This window comes from Oryza glaberrima, chromosome 1 (genome assembly GCF_000147395.1).
Source record: "Oryza glaberrima chromosome 1, OglaRS2, whole genome shotgun sequence".
Lineage (NCBI taxonomy): Eukaryota > Viridiplantae > Streptophyta > Magnoliopsida > Poales > Poaceae > Oryza > Oryza glaberrima.
In genome coordinates, this window is record NC_068326.1 from 24252724 (window position 1) to 24272675 (window position 19952).

General features: G+C 43.4%; 1 protein-coding gene and 1 pseudogene across 1 annotated transcript; both read left to right on the forward strand.

The window, feature by feature from the left end:
• Positions 1-3280: 3280 nt before the first annotated feature.
• Positions 3281-6029, forward strand: LOC127766413 (uncharacterized; annotated as a pseudogene).
• Positions 6030-11063: 5034 nt separating this feature from the next.
• On the forward strand, positions 11064-19620 carry LOC127780850 (histone-lysine N-methyltransferase ATX4-like). The gene is made up of 23 exons (XM_052307827.1): positions 11064-13133; positions 13233-13288; positions 13479-13683; positions 14126-14236; positions 14336-14404; positions 14490-14555; positions 14644-14735; positions 14836-14928; positions 15176-15311; positions 15432-15525; positions 15631-15730; positions 15830-15954; positions 16327-16472; positions 16598-16702; positions 16832-16896; positions 17101-17302; positions 17803-17889; positions 17968-18024; positions 18099-18188; positions 18302-18388; positions 18934-19008; positions 19093-19193; positions 19295-19620. The coding sequence occupies exons 1-23, from the start codon at positions 12219-12221 to the stop codon at positions 19383-19385; spliced, it is 3168 nt and encodes a 1055-aa protein (XP_052163787.1). The 5' UTR covers positions 11064-12218; the 3' UTR covers positions 19386-19620.
• The last annotated feature ends 332 nt before the right edge of the window (positions 19621-19952 follow it).

Genomic DNA, 19952 nt, shown 5'->3' on the forward strand with positions numbered 1-19952 from the left:
AATTCTAATATAATTTCACTATAACTATAATATAAACTTGTATATAAGTAGGGATGAAAACGGAGCGGATACGGACGGATAATGCTCATACCATATTCGTTTTCATATTTTTTACCAGATACGAAAACGAATACGGATAGCTCGAATACGGAAACAAATATGGATTATTTCGAATATGAATAAGAATCGAATATGATCGGACACGAATACAGAAACAAATTTTTGTCGGAACACGAAAACCAACTCAACTTCTAATAGAAACAAATATCAACATATATAATTAGCTCATTTTATATAAAATGAGGTATAATTTATAAATATTTTTTAAAATTTAAGTAATATTAATAGTATGGACTAGTGTTAAGAGATAAACTACTATTAAAATCTATAAAGGTATATTGAAGGTTATAGAGTTAGAAAGAAATGGGGTATGTCTTATAGGTCGTGCGGATATCCGAATAGCACTGTTCACCGGATAACCGAATTATTATCCGTATCCGACGGAACCCCCGATACCATATTCGTATTCGTATCCGGGAGAAAATATCCGTATTCATATCCGTATCCGAACTATCCGATCCGAAAGGTATCCGTATCCGTTTTTGTCCGGAGCGGACGGAAACTATCCGCTCCGTTTTCATCCCTATATATAAGTATTAAATAATATAAGCAACTTTATATCTTATATAGAGATTACAATATAGTTACAGTGTAGTTACAATGTAATCATAGTGTAATTATAGTAATTACACTACTATATTATAGTTATATTTGGAAGTTTTTTACCCAAAAACTTGCGACAAGCTTTTTTAGCAATTCTGAAAAGGAAAAAGTACGATTACCCCTCTGAACAATCGCGGTCGACCGAATTACCCCCTAAACCTGAAAACCAGACATCGTTCACCCTGAACTTTCAATACCGGACAAATTACCCCCTTGAACAAATACAGAGCGGTTTTGTCCTACGTGGCGTACACGTGGAAATCTAGTCAGCATTTTATTTATAAAAAAATATAGGACCCACATGTCATACTCCTCTTCCACTCTTCCACTCTTCCTCTCTCTCTTCTCTCTCTACCACTCTCTCTCTCACTCTTCCTCTCTCTCACTCTCACTCTCTCACTGTGAACGACGGTGGGCGGCGCTGCGGGACGCGGAGGCTGCGGCAGTGAGGGACGAGGGGGCCATCGCCCGCGGGAACTCCTCGGCTTGCGCTCGGTAGAACTCCGCCTCCGTCGCCGCCATCTCCGACGCCGCCCCGTTCTCGCTCTTGTTGACCGGCCACGTCGCAGTGCACTCCCCATCGTCGAACCACCCGCCGTTCTCGTAGTGCATCGATGTCACCGTGCGTAGGATCGTCGTGCCGTTGAACCCGTTCAGCCTCGCCAGCGCCCCGAGGCGGACGTCCACCGCTCGTCGGGCTCATCGAGGTGGAGGTCACTCGGGCCGACTGCCCATCCGCCCCAGCACGTCGAACCACCCGCCGTTGCCGGCCCCCGCGCGACGACAACCCATCCGCCGCCACCCATCGCTGGCCCCCGCACGCCACTGCCGCCCATCGCCAGCCCCTCCCCCCCCCGCGCCACCGCCACCCATCGCTGGCCCCCGCACGCCACGGCCACCCATCGCCGGCCCCCACGCGCCGACTGCCCATCCGCCTTCGCTCGCCGCCGCCCGTCCCCGCGTCGTGCACGATTTTAGCTTGAGCCCAAGAGAGAGGAAGAGGAAGAGGGGAAGATATGGTATGACAGGTGGGTCCCACTATTTTTTAAAAAAAAATAAAATGCTGACTGGATTGCCACGTGTACGTCACGTAGGACAAAACTGCTCTGGATTCAATCGAGGGGGTAATTTGTCCGGTATTAAAAGTTTAGGGTGAGCAATGTCTGGTTTTCAAGTTTAGTAGGGTAATTCGGTCGACTACGATAGTTAAGGGGGTAATTCGTACTTTTTCCTTCTGAAAAATAATATATTTTTAATTTTTTTCATCCCCTCTCACTCCCTCTTTTTTTTTCTTTTCTTGTTCATCTCGCCCTTGACTTCTCTCTCCCGAGTACTATTGAGAATCCAGGCGGCAGAAAAACCCGGTGGCTTCTTTCCCGGGTTCACCTGTGTTTTTCCGGTCCGATTACATGGAAGATCTTTAAAGTGAACCGAGCCGGTGAGGTTCCTACTTCTAGTTTTTTCCGATTCAACCGGTGGTGAGTGATCACACGCCCCTCCCCTAACACGGCTCCTCCCCCTTATTACTGCACCATAATTTTTAAAAAAAAACAAGTTAAAAAGATAGAAAACAAAATCTAATATGTTTTATTCATGTGTATTGACTTTTTATATATATATATATATATATATATATATATATATATATATATATATATATATATATATATATATTAAATTTGTTTGGTGCTCCATGGTGCCCCATATGAGTGTCCTATATATATATACTTTATACCGTAAACTTCCCACATATAAACTTTATGTATATAAATATTCTATATAAAAATATTTGTATCTAAATATAAATTTAAATCATGTATGTAAACTTTAGGTCTACAAATTTTAGATGTATAAATTTTAGATGTGTAAACTTAATATGTATAAAGTTTAGATGCATAAATTTATTAAAACAGAAAAGTAATATAATGTCAACAAGGAAATCATGTGGGGAGGGGTTAGAGCGATCGATCGCTGACTTTCGGGGGGGAACTGCTACATATCATCGGCAGCGGCGGACGACGTTGTCGACACGAGCTCGTACGTGTCGTGCGGCTCGTCCAGAGTGCGGGAGGGACGGCGGCGCAGCCTTGGGAAGGAGTAGAAGCCTGTGGTGGCGCTAGGTAGGCGAAGTGCTTTGCGTTTTTCTTTTTCCTCTTATCTTTTTTATTTCAGTTTAATCAGTTGGAGTATTGGAGAAAGCTGCTTTCGTTGCAAGGTGTAGATAGTTTAGATTTAGCAGACTCTGGAATATGGATGTGAATTTTCTCTAAAGTAACGTTTCTTTTTTTTTTTCACAGATGTTTCCCAGATTTATCCCTAAAATTGACTGAATTTTGATGAGGATGCTTTCTAAATTAACGGTTTTTTTTTTCACCGATGTTTCCCAGGTTTATATCTAAAATTGACTGCGGTACTTGTCCAATCAGCTGGCGGTTTCAGCTTGAGATAGATTGATTGATGATACAGTAAACCGACGGCCGCACTGCAACTCGTCTCTGCTTTCCTAACAAGCCGTTTCCTTGGCTTTCTGCCCTATAATCAGAGGGAAAGGGTGGCCATGAGGCGGCTGGGGTGTCTCTGCATCTTGATTTCGTGTATGCTCGTTCTGGTCTACGCGTCCGACTACCGTGATGATATTTTCGGCCGGGATAAAGTAGGTGGTAGATTTTTCTTGCCAAACTTTCGCATATATATACACTTCAAACTTTATTTTTCTGGCGTGCAAAATAGAGTAGGCCAATACATCTGATCTTCACGGTATATGGATTCAGAAATTGAAGTTTTTTTTGGTGGCAGGTGCATCTTATTTTATTAGGGGCACATTAAGTTCATTTAGTTTGAATATGTTTCATGTTAAGGGCTTTTCATCGGTTAATTTGAAGGTTGGATCTTTTCACGGTACTTGTATTCAGGAAAAAAAAAACTGGTTTCTTGTGAGTATCTTGTTGTTGGGGGCACAGTTTAAGTCCATAAGTTCTGAATCTATTTCACGTTTAAGGGCTTTGCATTTGTCTCTAAGGTAGATCTTTTCAGTACATTCATTCAACAAATTTTACAGAAAGAGCTGTCTCTTCTTGTTGGGGGCTTGGGGCACACCATGTTCATCCGACACCCTTTTTTTTTTCACGTACATGCATTCAGAAACTCGATGCTTCTTTGCGGCTGATCTGATGAGCACGTTTTTGCAGGCAAACCAGGAGGGGGCGAAGGCTATCAACGAGAAAAATGGGTTCAATTTTCCATTCATACTCTTTGGTTAGTATGTTTTGTCTTTCTTTTGATTCCGTTTGTCCAATGTCTCATTAGTCATTAGGTATGGTGTAAGCATGGTTCTTTCTTAACAACCAAAAAATAATTTATAAGTAAATTTTTTATATATGTGTCCTTAGTTATTAAAAGCAAATGCTGTGAAATAAAATACAATGAAAGAAAAAATCACATAATCAACTTCAAAATTGAGTTTCAAAATTTAAATTTTGGCTTATAAGTATGATAAGCCAAACAATGAGGTTATGTGTGTAGTTACTTGGGGTGAGGATCATCTACCATAATGTTACTACCATTACAGTCATTAGTTTATAGGTTTCACCCTTCTATTATCTCACATGTCATTACCTATAATGATAGTGTTATTATGGTAGAGGATATGAACCCAATTGCTTGATGCACGAGCTTAAATAATAAATATGTAAGTTTATAATCTTTTTTTTTTGCAAAGTATCTAAAGTTTGTAGGATTTACTAGATAATAATATTGAATGAATATAATGTGTTCCTCTAGAAGATATTATTTATAATATTTTAACTCGGCTTACAACAATGTGAATGATTTCCCTTTGTTAATATGTCGCTAACCATTCTTTTCTATTCCTAAGGCGGTTTGTTATCGATGTTAACCTACGTTACTCCTTTCGTGGTCCACTGGAGTACCGGTAGCAATCCAAATGCTCTCAAGATTGTTTACACTAACACCGACTTCATCAAAACAGGAATGGCAACTCTTGCGTGGCTATTGTTTTCCCTATGCCAACTACATGGAGCCAATGGAAAAATTGTTGGTGCTCCAGCTGTGGCTATCTATTCTGCTGGGCTTATCATCTATGGCACATCACTAGTTTTCAAGTGGAGCCCGAGTGGTGTTATGAGTGATGCGGTAATGCTTTTCAAACATATACATAACAAATTGTAGGTGAGAAAACTGGATTTGGCTTTAACGTTGTGAAGTTTTTAGGTATGCCACACCACAATGTTATCGATGTTGCTCATCGTCATTCTATTGCTGGATGTGGGAGTTTTTGGACATCTCAAGAGAGAACATAAAATTGCAAATACCATATCTGCATTGGCCACCCTGACACAGGTGGGCATCTTCGCTGCTCCCATATGGTGACCTAGTATGAACCTCACGCATTCCTCTGGAAGTTGTATTTCTGATGCATAATAGTTTTTGTCGCTGCTAATCAATTGCACTACTATTTTAGTGATAGAGTTACCATTTTGGTAAATGATTGCACAACTAAATCAGTTTTACCAAAGTGCAATCAGCAATGCAACACTTTAACAAACCAAATAAATATATGGTTCTATTGACATCGTCAATTGTCAATATTTTATATGACTATTTTCATGTCATGTGGAGCTGGCACATATATAGTGCATACATTTCAAGTATGAGACCTTGATGGTTTGATGTCACTGTACTTAAGTGTCGAAATAAAATTAAAAAAGGGAACATCTTTTTTTCTTTTTGGAAATGTACTAGAATTAAGTGTGTACCTTTTGTGTTACCATTCTTTCCACCAGTGCAAGGGATGCATTTGTCAGGATCAGGCACCTGATGCCAAGGTTCCTCGAATCAGAAACAGGAGGAAGTTGGTTGTCTACATACGCTCCTTGGAGGCTGGTTTCACGCTGTATTGGGCAGGCTACTGCATCTATCGTTATGACCACACGTATTTCAGGGTATAACAATATTTTTATTATTCTGTCAATTTGGAAAGTTCTGAATTTGGAGTATTTTGTTGAGTAATGGATCTAACTATTCTTTTTTCTTTCAGATAGCTAACATTACCTCCGTGATTCTATCATGTATAGCTTCTTACATCTCCATCTTCGAGGCGCTCAAACCAGTTCTGGGAGATAATGATGAGGAGGCACTCAAAACTGTAATCTAAGTAGTGATGCGAGTTATGCCTTTAGCACGACGAGTTGTTTCAGCTAGTTGTAACTGTTGTAAAAGACCATTTACTCCGTCTCTTAATGAAGTTCGGACGGCTTCTACTGGCTAAGCGACGAGGAGGCGGAGGCCGCAAGGGAGTAGTTTCTAGGTTCCATTGTTAGCTTGATGATATAGTTAGAGTTCAGACGTTGAGATGGTCTTTGTGGTGTATAAAGTTAGAATGTATTTTTTACCAGATAACTTATTTATTGGTAGAATCTGGTGTCTAAAATCATAGTAGAAAACCACTCCTTTTGCAGGAAACTTAACCAAAGAAAACTCATGGAGATAGAACAATTAAGAATGTTTTTTTGTAGATAACTTGCATTGTGGTGGAATCTAGTGTCTGAAATCATCTTAGGAAACCACTCTTTCGCAAACCCCCTACCGCTGTAAGCTAGTAGCTCCTTGTATAACCTAGAAGAAGGTACTAGCTAGTACCAAGCCAACCACTGCTAAGCATGACCGATCAATGCTAACCTCAAGGGGGTGTGAAAATGCCCTGCCAAACACCGACTTCACATAGAAGATCGTCGATGAGTTTCCGATTATCCTCAACCCACAACCACTACTAAGCATGACCGATCAATGCTAGACCTCAAGGGGGTGTGAAAATGCCCTGCCAAACACCGACTCCACATAGAAGATCGTCGATGAGTTTCCGATTATCCTCACATACAGGGTTGAGGAGAGGGAGAGGGCGAGAGAGAAGGAGACCTACTCGTCCCTCACTCTACGGTAAGGCCCAATCCGTTGCATTCAGGCCCAGGCGCCTTTTTTTTTTTGAAAAAAATCGCTAAAAAGGGTTATGGCATGGGGACTTGAACGTGGGTCTGTGCACTGAGAGTGCTTGGCTCTAGTCATCCTTCCTTTATTCACTTGTGTTTTAGAGAAAATATACATTGTATATATGTGCTATTGAACCGTAGTTCAACCATCGGTCCACTGGTCAGACTGTCGGACTGGTGAGCGGAAGGGTTGCTCGGGTCACTCGCCAATCCAGTTTTTTGCACTTCGCGTGGAATGAAGACCTCCTAAGCAATGCCTCCATGGAGGTCATGACACTTAGGCTCCACCATCGCCCATCTAACTATACTAACTTTTCACTCGGAGAGTCCTACCAAGGAGGTGGAGTGTGGCCGCTCGACAACGCTCCAAGAGGGTCACAGTGCCTAAAGACATCGTCGTTGCCGGCTCAAGGAACCCTGAACTAGGCTTTTGCTTGTAGCACTCTCTCCCGCACCAGCCTATATCGCTGGCTAGCCCAAACTTGCCTTCATCGGGTCTCTCACCTCAAAAAGGAACCCTGAACTAGGCTTTTGCTTGTAGCACTCTCTCCCGCACCAGCCTATATCGCTGGCTAGCCCAAACTTGCCTTCATCGGGTCTCTCACCTCAAAAGTTGTCTCCCGCAGCCCACAACGTCGTCTCTCGCACTGCCCACATCTCGCTCGTCATGGATACAGCTAGCCACCACCAGGTGCCTCTCCCGCCATTGGTGCTACGATTTCCAATCTGCACTATCTCACCCACAATGATCGCCTACTATTGCCGATCGCGCCGGCCTCCTTGCCATTGCCCACGCCAACCTCCCTGTCATCATGTCGGCCTCCCGTCATGCTACCTTCCCTGTGCGACACACACCACACGGATGTGTTTCCTGTGCCAAAGGCAGAGCTCCGGTGAGGTTTGGCCTCGCCGCCGTCATATCGGCTCGCCGCTTGGTTCTCCAACGGTGTGCTCCAGCGACAGTAAGGCAGAAGAGAGGACATCATGGCGACGGCTAGGTTTCGCCCTTGAGCCACCTATGTGTAGATGACGCAGGGGTTATCATATGATAGTGCACGATGTTGTTTTAGCAAAACCAACAAAACAATCTTGAATCACAACTCAACTGCGTGACATGGCATTGCACGGTGAAAGTTAGCGCGAGGTAGGATTAAGCAAACATGTGCTTCTATCAGGCCTAGGAGTCGCTCGGCCAGCCGGCCTATCAGGTGCCATATATCTGAATGCTGCATGTCATATTTTCATAACCGACAACTAGGAATTAAAAATACCATTTGAAACTAATTCTAATTCTAGGAATCTATAACATTTGATTTTTTTCTAATTTCTTTCAGCGTCGTATTGTTATCGACACTGAATAGTTTAACTGATAAATATAATCCATGGCCAACCGAATATCGTTTTCGAAGAGATACCTTATAGTCCTATATCGACCCGATTGGCCGTTTCAACCTATCTTTTTCATCCCTAGTGATAGTGAGTAGTGACAGGTGAGAGTAGTGTGGGTTCAAGCGACAATACGGAGTGAAAGTTATATGGGTATTCAGTCAAAAAATAATTATATGGGTCGAGTTCAGTATTCTGGCCTGTGTGCCAAGGCATATGGGCTGTATTGTACGCCATGTAAGTGGGGGCCTGTATGCCTCAATGTGTTTGGGCCTGCGAGCCTTTGTGGGGCGTTGCGTACAAGAAGAAAACATAGTTCACTCTGGGGATTAATGAACGAACGAACTAAACTCTCCCCCAAATTTCTGTTTCTTCCTCAATTCCTGTACCCAAATTCTGGTGCTCCGATTCCCTTCCGGTACCGGGCGGTGCTTGGCGGCGGCGGCACGCAACACTGCAGTTGTCATGTGCGCGTATATGCGATCGTCCTTCCCCGAAGCATATGTGTAGCGTAGAAACAAGATGATGCTATGCTCGTTTAGCCCCCAACTGAACTCGTCACTCAGACGAAGAGCACTGAATCAGCAAGGCACCCGGCAATCGACACACAGGGCATGTTTGCCAAAATTTTGCTAGGATTTCTTATGTAGTTACTAAATTTTGGCAGGATTTGTTATGCAGTTACCAAAATTTGGCAGCAAACTAAATGTAGCCATTTTTTTACAATTTTATCAAAATTTGGTAATGTTGAAAATGGCATCAAAGTGAATAGGCCCACATACTTAGCTAACTATACTGAACACCTGAAAAATTTTACTACTACGCCTCAGGCAGCTGCACCCAAAGGTATTTCACGGCTGGATCGGCAAGAATAGCCGGTGCTGCCAGCCCGCCGCATACGCCTTGCAACACGCAGACACGATTAGTGTATTACTCGTACTCCAAGCTGGGGCGCCAAGCCGTTAATCACGAAAGACAAAAAAGAAAAATCGCCCTTGAGAACGAATTGGCTGGCTGAACCCGTCACTCGGCTGTACCGAACTACCGATGGATTGGACTGACCGCAACGAGCTAGAATTGCTCGTCGCAGTCGCTCGCCGAACGCCGAGAGACCTAAGGTGAAAGCTGGGCGCACTCACTGTAACCAATGGGCCATTCGCATCTACCATTATTAAAAACGGCCATCGCCTCACCTCATAGCCATAGGCGCTTATTACTCCATAGGCCTCCTATGATCCTATCCAGCAGAGCAAAGCTTCGTCTTCGTCCCCACGTGAACATGGCACCAATGTTGCATACAGGAGGACCAAAAAGAGAGTTAAAAAAGAAACAATCACCGCATGCAGGGCTATCGCGAGAACTGCTCCGCAACCGCAGCGAGAAGATTCAATTCAAGGGCACCGCACGAGCCAAGGCCGCTTGGAATACGACGAGGTGACGCGCCGAATCGCCGTCAGAACCCGCCGTTCCGCAGGGTAAATCGAACGTGTCGTGAGACGGGGCCAGCGCCCGGCGGAATCGCGGCCGGGGACGACACAGATACGCACGCAACGGTGGAACGCCTCTCTCGCTCGCCGCCGGATTTGTGGCCGGACAATCAGTAATCAACCATGAATGGTTGACTGCGAGTCTGCAATTAAAGTGGCGTAATAAACAAAAGAGAAAGAGAGAAGACTAATAGATCCTTTCCAATGTCGAATGGGTCCTTTGCTAGTGCAGTCAGCCAGTCAGGATCAAGAACAAGAAAACAGAGAGAAAAATTCGTCGTGAGCTCCGGCTGCTTCCATCGAGGTGGCGAAAATCAGCGTCCGTCGTTCTCCCCCCCATCGAGACAACATCAGCAGCAGCTGAATTCCCCAGATTAATGAAAAACTCCTCTGGATACTGCAGTTCGCAGCAGTGCATCACCCCACCTTAATTACTCGTGACAACACCATCCTCACCAAGGCACTAACACCATATCTGCACTGCACAAAACTTGTTCATGGAAGCCACCTCCATCTCATCTCTGTCTCATCCAGCACAAACGCAGGTAGGAGTAGTTGTGCATCAAAAAAAATTTCTTTAAAAAATCAAACTCCCAAGCACATATCGCCCAGCGTTGCGAGAAAAGGCAAAAGAAAACAGAATCCGGAACCCAGCGAAGACAACAGACCAAAACTCCAACGAAACGAAAAACCCAAACACAAAATTTACAGAGGCATCGCCATCATTTCTCGCCACGACCCCGAGACGCAGAGCCCGTGAGTTGGGGCGTTGGGCGAGCCACCCAAACTCGCACATGACCCGTGAGAATCACACTGCCGCAGGAGCGAATCTTCCTTGGCTCCGTACGACTCGTCGTCGGAACCACCTGACGAGGCCGATTCACCGCACCAGCCACCGAATTGCTCCACGGGGGAGAACTGGGAGGATCGTGCAAATCCTGTACGTGTCGACGATGCCACGCTGGGTGGCTCGCCGAGCGGCGGTCGCCGAGCTCCGGCGGAGTAGTGGCCGGAGAGGGCGCCGGAATCCGACGGGGCCGGCACGAATGCACGGCGGGGAAGGGGAGGGGATCGGCTTCTCTTCTCTCGCTCACCTCTCCGGCTAAGACATGCGCACGTAGATTCGAGCACGAAGACGGGTAACCTACCCGACGGAGAGGAAAAAAAAACTGGAACCATTCCTTCGTCTTGCTTTGGATAGACATAGGCACATAGCTCAAATTGACACTTTCGTCTTGCTGCATCTACGCTTCCATGAGATGGTGCCTCGGACGGGATCTACAGCCTGCCTGCCCCTTCACCCCGAATCACCCCCTGCACGACTAAATTTATTTACGTGCCGAGGAGATCGACCAAGCTGAGAAATCCATGAACAAAAATTTCCATGGCTCCCAATCCCACAAAGGCTACAAAGGCCTACGCGAAGCACCACCACCGTCGGGACTCGGGACCAAAGCCTCGAACACGAAACAACAAGAAGGGGGGAAAATCCGCCGTGACCAGGCGGCCTCCTGCTCCCGTCGAGCCGTCGGAATCATCGTCCGTCCATAATCCCATCACCGATACATCAGCAGCAGTAGCAGAGTAGCAGCTTAACTTACCAAATCGGAGCGGAGCCCCTCCCAGCCCAGGCTCTCTCCCCCCTCCCAACCAGCATCAGTACACATCACCCCAACCAACTCGCGTGCGCTGCTGCACATGCACATCACAAACAACTTGTTCATGGCCACCTCCATCTCTCTCCAAGCACTCCAAACCCTACGCCCAAATTTCTCTAAATCATGCCATCTCCACAAAATCGAACTCCCAGCTGCACAGGATCACAAATTCACAAATCCACAAACCGAGCCCATAGCACAGACCCCAAATCCCAAAAACCGAAAAAAAACAAAAAAAAATCACAACTCTTGCGCGTTAGCTTGGCTTGCCACGACGCCAAAAAATGCAACCTCCAAACTCGTACCCATCCATCAGCACCAGTTCACAACTCCTCCACCACCTCCATGGGCGACGGCCACGAGCAGCAACAAAATCTAAACGGCAACCCCCACGAAGACGACGAGGACGACGACGACGACTTCTTCTTCCATGTAATTGTAACACCCCCCCTATCCACCACGGCACCCACCTTCCTAGGCGGCCGTATCTGCTGCTCCCCCTCCTCCTCTCCGCCTCAACCCCTCAGCTGCACGAAGGCTCCAAGGGGAAAAAAATCGCGTTTTTTTTTTTTACCACCGAGTCGTGCTCGTGCGTGCTCCTCTTCTTCTTTCGCCCCCCCTACGACTTGGAAACCCATTAGAACACACAAAGAACACAACAAAAAAAAATCGGGAAATCCAAGCGAAGCCGATTTCCTCTTCCCAATCCACATCCATCCAGGTTTGCATCTTCCGTGCTCCCATCGCCTCCGCTGCGCCGCCGCCATCCGCGAGGTGGGGGGAGGAGGGGGAGAGGCGAATTCCCCAATTCCCCCGAGCACGCCGCGCGCGGCGAAGGTAGGGTTAGGGTTTGTTCTTGCGGGGGGAGTTCTTTCGCTGAATTCGCAGGGAGAGGGCGCGCCGTGCGATCCCCGCGGTCGGAATCGGGCGGCGTGGGGGATTGGGGGGGTTGGTGAGGGATGATCTTTAAGCGGAGCCAGCGGTCGGAGATCCTCTCGCTGAGGCGGTGCAATGCCGGGGGCGGCGCCGGGGTCGGGGAGGACGATGGGGACGGCGGCGAGCGGCGGCCCAAGAGGCGGAGGGGCGACGAGTTCTTCCCCGTGGAGCTGCTCGGTGACGTGCCGGTCGCCGGCATCCCCTACGCCGCCTTCGGGTTCCGCTGGTGCGAGGAGGCCGAGGTCGCGTCCCCGGCCGCTGCCTCGCGGGCAGCAGCCGCCGCCGCGGCGGCGTCTCGACCGCCGGTGGTGCGCACGTCGCGCGGGAGGGCCCAGGTGCTGCCCTCGCGGTTCAACGACTCGGTGCTCATCGACCCCTGGAAGAAGGATAAGCCGGCGAAGCCACCTGTTCCGGCCAAGGCTGTGCAGCTAGTGCCCAAAAGCGAGGTGTTATATCGCAAAGGTGCAATTGCTGATAGGAGTCTAACAATGTCAGAGTTAGATGAAAATGGCGATGATGATTATGAGGAAGGCCACAACTTTGTTGCCTCCAGGAAGTACTCCATGTCCCTCAGCACGGTCACTTCTGTACACGGTGAACCATACAGCTATTACCATAGAAAGGGACTGATGAAAAGGCAATACGATTACGATGACGATGACGAGGACGAGGACGAGGACGAGGACGAGGACGAGGAGGCGGAGGAGGAAGAGGAAGAGGAGGAGGAGGAGGAGGAAGAGCTATCTTACTGGAGGAATGATTTTGTGTATGGCGACATTGTGTGGGCAAGGCTCGGGAAGCGGCAGCCGGTGTGGCCGGGGGTGGTGGTCGATCCAGCACAGCCAGCTGCTGCCCAGGCATTGCCACCACAGCCACGCAGCGGTGCTGTGCTTTGTGTGATGCTGTTCGGCTGGGCTGCAGAATTCGGTGATGAGAAGGTACATATAATGACTATTATGTTCTGGTTTGAATTGGCGCCTATTTTCTCTGTTAAGAGGTTATTCTGAATAATGATTTGACAATATGGCGGGTTGCAGAAGTTCATCTGGGTGAGGCAAGGAGGGATATTTCCATTTGTGGACTACATGGACCGGTAAGTAATAATTACTTATACGATTGGCATGAATTATGCCTATAACAAATATAGTGTTTCTTGAAAAGTAAAAACATTTTAGGAAAGGCATTTTTAGTGGTAAAAATGGGAGTAAATGTGCGGTACGGCAGATAGTGCCTCTGCGTGTGTACTAATAAATAGCATATTTCCATTTCATATCCTGTTTCAGATTTCAAGGGCAGACAGAACTAAGCAGTTGCAAACCTGGTGATTTCCAGAGGGCATTAGAAGAGGCATTTTTGGCTGATCAGGGATTCTTCGAAGTTCCAATGGATGGCAACACAACAGGACAGCCTGCAGTGTGCCAATCTTTTCCAGCTGATTTAGAAGAAGTGACTGGCTCAAATGAGCTGGAGTGCCAGTCTCAAATTAAGGCAAGCTGATAGATTTTGCTAGTTAATGTACATCTATGTAAATGCGTGTGCACATTTAATTTCAACCATCAACCAATTTTATACGTCCAATCTTATATTGTGTTTAACTTGATTATCAAATTTGATGAAAAAGTTTATGGTGTAACACTGGCTGAATAGGGGTTTTATGATGTAGCTCAGCCTGGATTAGAATGATTTCTCAAACCTGAAAAGTAAAGTAACACAGTGAAATATTGTAACAAATAAGCACTAGCTCATAAAGTTATTGTGCAAACGAACAGAATGATTATATCCAGGATTTTTCTGTAAAGTGGAATACCAATGTTTAATTGACTCAAGATTAACGTGGAACTTCAGTATTTCTGTCAAAATATTGCATTTGAAGTGCTGAGTCATGCATTACTTGTTGAACTAATTATGTTTTTTCATACATTGTACACAGCGTTACAAAAGAGCACTTCAATGTGAGAGTTGTGGAAATTGCTTTCCAAATAAAGACCCAAGCATGATGGTGTATGTAATGGAACAACTTGCTTGCAGACAGTGTGCTAAGGTACATATGGCAAAACTACTTGATTGCTTATGTTATGGTGGTAATGATAAACAGTTAACATGGATAATGTAGTCCTTACTCTACTTTCTGTACCTGCAGATACTGCGGTCCAAAGAGTATTGTGGTGTATGTTTGAAAAGCTGGCAACATAAATGTGGAGGAAGATGGGTAAGATAGTATGCACTTATTAAAGCAATAGATTTATCTCCTTGTTTCCAACCCTGCAAATCTGATGATGAAAGTGCTTACTCAGGTTTGTTGTCATGGCTGTGAAAGTTGGGTTCATGCAGAATGTGACAAAAAGTGCAGCAACCTCAAGGTTATGCTTTTCTCATAATTAAAAAGCAAATGCATCATCAGTGCTTTATTAGGTGAATATCTAACATGCTCATGATTTAATGCTATAGGATCTACGAGACAACAGTTATTTCTGCCCTTATTGTAGAGTTAAACAGAACTCAAATCTGTCCAGCAAGAAGACAAAATCTTATGAACATAGGTGGGGCACAAGTCTAGTACTATTATTTTGTGGCATTTCTGTATTGAAAGGTTCTATTTATTGACTCAAGAGTGATATCTATAATTCATTTGTGAAACAGAACTGACAATTCCACACAGAAAAGTAGCAAGCCTGACAAAGTTGCAGTTATCTGTTTTGGCATGGAAGGAACTTACCTACGAGATCTTGAACTGTAAGCACCAATTTATGTTAACTGTATATATTTTATCATTTATGGCATGCATGCAGCACCATCTCTTCTTTTGTTAATGGTCTATTAGTTACATGATTTATCCCTTCCTTTTTTTGCTTACCCATCTTACTGTACTTACTCATGTTCATCCGTTTGTATTATTGCATTTATCCCATGATGTAATTCTGGCGTTCATTTCTTGTATATTTGATTCTACTTATGTCATTTGTAAAACCTTTTTTTGCAGAATTTCTTGCCATTGTGGTCCTTGCAAGGGACAAAAATTTTTGTTCAATGAATGGGAACGGCATGCTGGCTGCAGAAGTAAAAACTGGAAGTCAAGTATTAAAATCAAGGACACGCTTATGCCGTTTGGAAAATGGGTGCGTTCAGTACCCTCAACATAGTGCTCTTAATAGTGTTTTTAACATATGCTTTGTAGGCCTTCATTGTTTTGTACTTATGTTTGCTTGTGCATAATTGTGAAACACTCTCATTTACAGATAGAGCAACATCAATCAAGTTCATGTTCCACAAATCCTGCAAAGCGCTCCTCTCAGAAAATGAAGAAACAAAAGCTTCTTGATTTGCTAAGTGGTAACTCAACTTCAATTTAGATCTTCCAAGTTGCCTGTAGTATTGAATGATCCTTCTCACAAGGGAATTGGATTGATGGAGTTAAAATTTATTTACATTTTACAGAACCATATGATACTGTAAATGTAAAATGGACAACAGAAAGATGTGCAGTCTGTAGATGGGTTGAAGACTGGGATTACAACAAAATTGTAATCTGTAACAGGTAGTTAAGTTTTTGTTACGAGAAATGTTTTTCTTAACTGTGAAATCATTTTGAAATACAGAACAAACTCTGAACTTGACTAACAATATTCACGTTCAGATGCCAGATAGCAGTTCATCAGGAATGCTATGGCGTGAGGGGAAAGCAAGACTTCACCTCATGGGTTTGTAGGGCTTGTGAAACACCTGATCAAAAAAGGGAGTGTTGTCTTTGCCCTGTAAAAGGTATATACCACTGACATATATGTTTCAAAAGTATTCCATAAGCCTGCCCTTCATTAAGAGCAGTGAACAGATAATAATAATTGTGTATACAGCTTTGTGTTACAAGCCTTAGTCCGTTAAGCTGAACAACATTAGTGACATTATGTTTATATACAAGTTCACTGTTCAGTTTGTTTGTTCTTCCCTTCTCAACTAGTAGCATGAATATTTAGATTTACCTAATATTGAATCACACCAGACTAGAATGAGTTTGTCGACTCAGCTTTCTTTTTATCTAATAAAAATATATTTCTAATAAAAATATATTTATATTTGAGTAGCTGTTAATCACTATTCACTAACCTGGTTTTTTGTGACTTCTGTACTTTTTAGGTGGTGCACTGAAGCCAACAAATGTTGATAACTTGTGGGTACATGTGACATGTGCATGGTTTCAGCCACAAGTTGCTTTTGCTAGTGATGAGCTGATGGAACCTGCTATTGGGATATTGAATATTACGCCTTTGCTATTCATGAAGGTAGTATAATTGGATGATATATTAAGTGTCTTAAGAAGATTAATCTTGAACAATATTAAAATGTCTTGTATATTGAAGTTGAACTACAAAACTCTAATTATGCTTATTCTCATCCATTGCTCCAGATGTGTGTCATTTGTAGGCAAATACATGGTTCGTGTACACAGTGCTACAGGTGCTCAACTTATTACCATGCCATCTGTGCATCAAGGGCAGGCTATAGGATGGAGGTACACTAACATTAACTATAACCAGCTGATTACTTTTATGTTGATGAGTGTGTTGGAGTTTGTACTTCAATTTTGCTTGCATCTTTTATTCTTCTCAGTCTTTACATACTCTGTTTTTCATGGATACAGATACGCTGCTTGGAAAAAAACGGCAAACAGACAACAAACAAGATTTCATATTGTGCTCATCATCGGTAATGGCTTTATTTCTGAATGCAGTAGTGAAGCATTTAGCTTTCCGCATCAATTTTTGCGTCATATTTAGTTTGCTTAGAATCAATAATTTTGATAATTCAAACACTTGACAATAAGGTGCCTTTGTTTAGAATCCATAGTTTAGTTTGCTCTTTTCATCTTATGGAGAGTTTGCAGGTATCTGACTCCACATTTCTGTGCAGGGCCCCTAATCCTGACAATGTTTTGATAATTCAAACTCCTGCTGGAACTATCTCTTCAAAAAAACTTGTTCAGAGCAATGGCACTGTAGCTGCTTCAAGGCTGATTAGGAAAGATCTTCCCAAGGATTCAGTGTCAGAAGTTGAAATTTCAGAGAACTTATCTGCAGCAAGATGTCGGTTTTATGTTAAGAAAGAACTAAAGGTTTGCTCTTGTATTAGATTATGATTTAAAATTTTAATAAAAATGCCTTATGTTTTAGTTGAAAGAGGTTTGATGCAACTTTATGCCTGCTAGAAAAGAAGTCGTAAAACTAGCATTTTAGCATGCCAACATAAGTGACTGTTGCAAAAGAAGTTCCACGCTGTAGTTTAGAGGACATTATTGTTATTTTATGCTATTTCTATGCAAAATAGAGCGAGTAACGCGTAGGTGCACTAGAAGATGAAATATTGCCTGTGCTTCATTCATGAAAGGAGATTTGTCCCCAAAGATGCGACCTGGTCCAATCATGAGTAACGCTAGTCCAGGATCTTGACTGTTGGTTGTTGCATGCTTACATTGTAGCAGCATTCCAACATCAATTACATGAGGATCTTAAGTTTTGTTTGTACTGATGTTTTATAAAGATGCTTTTTTTATGTTATGGTATATGTGGGCCTGTTGGTCTGTAACTAGGAACTGTTGGCTTGATTGACATGCAGAGATCTCGGGAGGGAGCAATTGCACACCGTGTAAGGGGATCCTGTCAACATCGATGGGATGAAATCGACAGTTTGAATCCACCTAGGGTAATTCTGTGATTTATTAGATAACTGTGTCAATCCTTAAGTCAGCTTTCTTGTAAACAAGTCTGTACTTCTCTGCAGGAAGAGAGGGATCCAGAGTCCTTTTCTACTTTTAAGGAGCGTCTACACTATCTGCAGGTTTGTGCCTTACTAATCTCTATACCTTCTATATCAATAATATATGTATTTAATTTTTTCATTGTTTCTTTCAGAAAACAGAGCATACCAGAGTATGCTTTGGTAGGTCAGGAATTCATAGATGGGGACTTTTTGCTCGTAGGGGCATTCAAGAAGGAGAAATGGTACTTACAAACAGAACTATTGTATGCCATGCAAATGCTTTTTAGGAATGTGGCACCTAAATGTTGGCAGGCTCGACTGTAATGGTGTTGTTCTGTTTCTACCTTTTATTCAGGTGCTCGAGTATAGAGGTGAGCAGGTCAGACGAAGTGTTGCTGATTTAAGGGAAGAACAATATCGTGTACAAGGCAAAGATTGTTATGTAAGTCATTTTCCATATCATTTTGCTTGATTGGTGGTCTGATGTATTTGATGAGTGCGAATGTTTCTATGAAATATCACCATCTATATATAAGCATACAATTCATGGCCATGACTAAGAACTTGATGCATTTACTGGTAGCTTGGTTTGCTGATATTTTTTTCTCATCATCCAAGCTAATACTATGGGGGTATGACTGGATTAGGCTCTACAAAAGGGTTGAATAGTTTCATATGTGATATACTCCCTCCGTTTCAGGTTATAAGACTTTCTAGCATTATCCACATTCATATAGATGTTAATGAATCTAGTCACACATATAAGTCTAGATTCATTAACATATATATAAATATGAGCAATGCTAGAAAGTCTTATAATACGAAATGGAGGAAGTGGCTTTCAATCAGCTATCGTATGTATGTAGAAGATACACATGGCATTAGTAATCATACGATAGACTCTTATTTTGAAATTTATGATGGTATTCCTATCTTATAATTCGCCTAATATTAATTGCATCTTATTGCTGTCTTTTGTATTCTCAGCTTTTCAAAATCAGCGAGGAAGTAGTCGTTGATGCCACAGATAAAGGAAACGTGGCACGCTTGATTAATCATTCTGTAAGGATTATATATACCCCCCTAATCCCACTCTAGTTTCTGAAATAGTAAACGCGCATATGATGTTTTCGTGTTTTATTGCAGTGCACGCCAAACTGCTATGCAAGGATTATGAGTGTGGGGCATGACGAGAGCCGTATTGTCCTAATCGCCAAGAAAAATGTCTCTGCCGGCGAAGAGCTAACGTATGTTGCAAAATACAAAGCTTATTTCTTTATCTTAGCATAGCTGCAACTCAGAAAGGAAGTACATAATGACTAACCATGTGTTTGCTTCCTAAATTTAGGTATGACTACCTATTTGACCCTGACGAGGCTGATGATCGCAAAGTTCCTTGCCTCTGCCAAACGGCTAATTGTCGTAAATTCATGAATTAGTTTACTGTAGATGTCAAATTGGCCATTAGTTTACTGTTCTTTCTTTCTTTCTTTCTTTTTTCTGGGTTGGCTGGTGGTATATGCTTTACCTTGTTCTTTGTTGCTTCCCCATTCTTTAACATAGCATTTAGAAAATAAGTTTAGCTATAGCTCAGAAGCGCGAGCTTCCATCCCTGTAAATGGCACTAATTTATCGATTACAGTCGTTCTTTTCTAATGCAAAAAATTTTGCCCCCATCTTAGCTTTCTAGTGTACTTAGCATTTCGATCATGTCTGCGAAAGTAGTGGCGAAGGTAGTGGCGTAGTGCTTTTGTGTTAATATTAGCGCTGGTGCTTCCCTTCTTCGTTATCGACGGGTAGCAATAACAAAAGTCCAGTGATAATTCAAATGGATATTTGACGAGGTTTCTTGGAAATTTGTCAGTTACCAATCGGTTATCCACGTGTAACGATAATCCCGGTAACGATGACGTAAAAAAGTGGGAGTACATTTCCTAGTTTTCCCAACTCACATGCATCCTAAATTGTTAAACGGTATGTTTTTTTCAAAAAAAATTGTATATGAA

Bases quoted from the DNA above. Each gene is read 5' to 3' on its own strand.
- LOC127780850 (XM_052307827.1), top strand. From the start codon at position 12,219: ATGATCTTTAAGCGGAGCCAGCGGTCGGAGATCCTCTCGCTGAGGCGG. The intron at 15,526-15,630 runs GTAACTCAACTT...TACATTTTACAG, and splicing joins GCTTCTTGATTTGCTAAGTG to AACCATATGATACTGTAAAT. The intron at 17,890-17,967 runs GTAATTCTGTGA...ACTTCTCTGCAG, and splicing joins ACAGTTTGAATCCACCTAGG to GAAGAGAGGGATCCAGAGTC.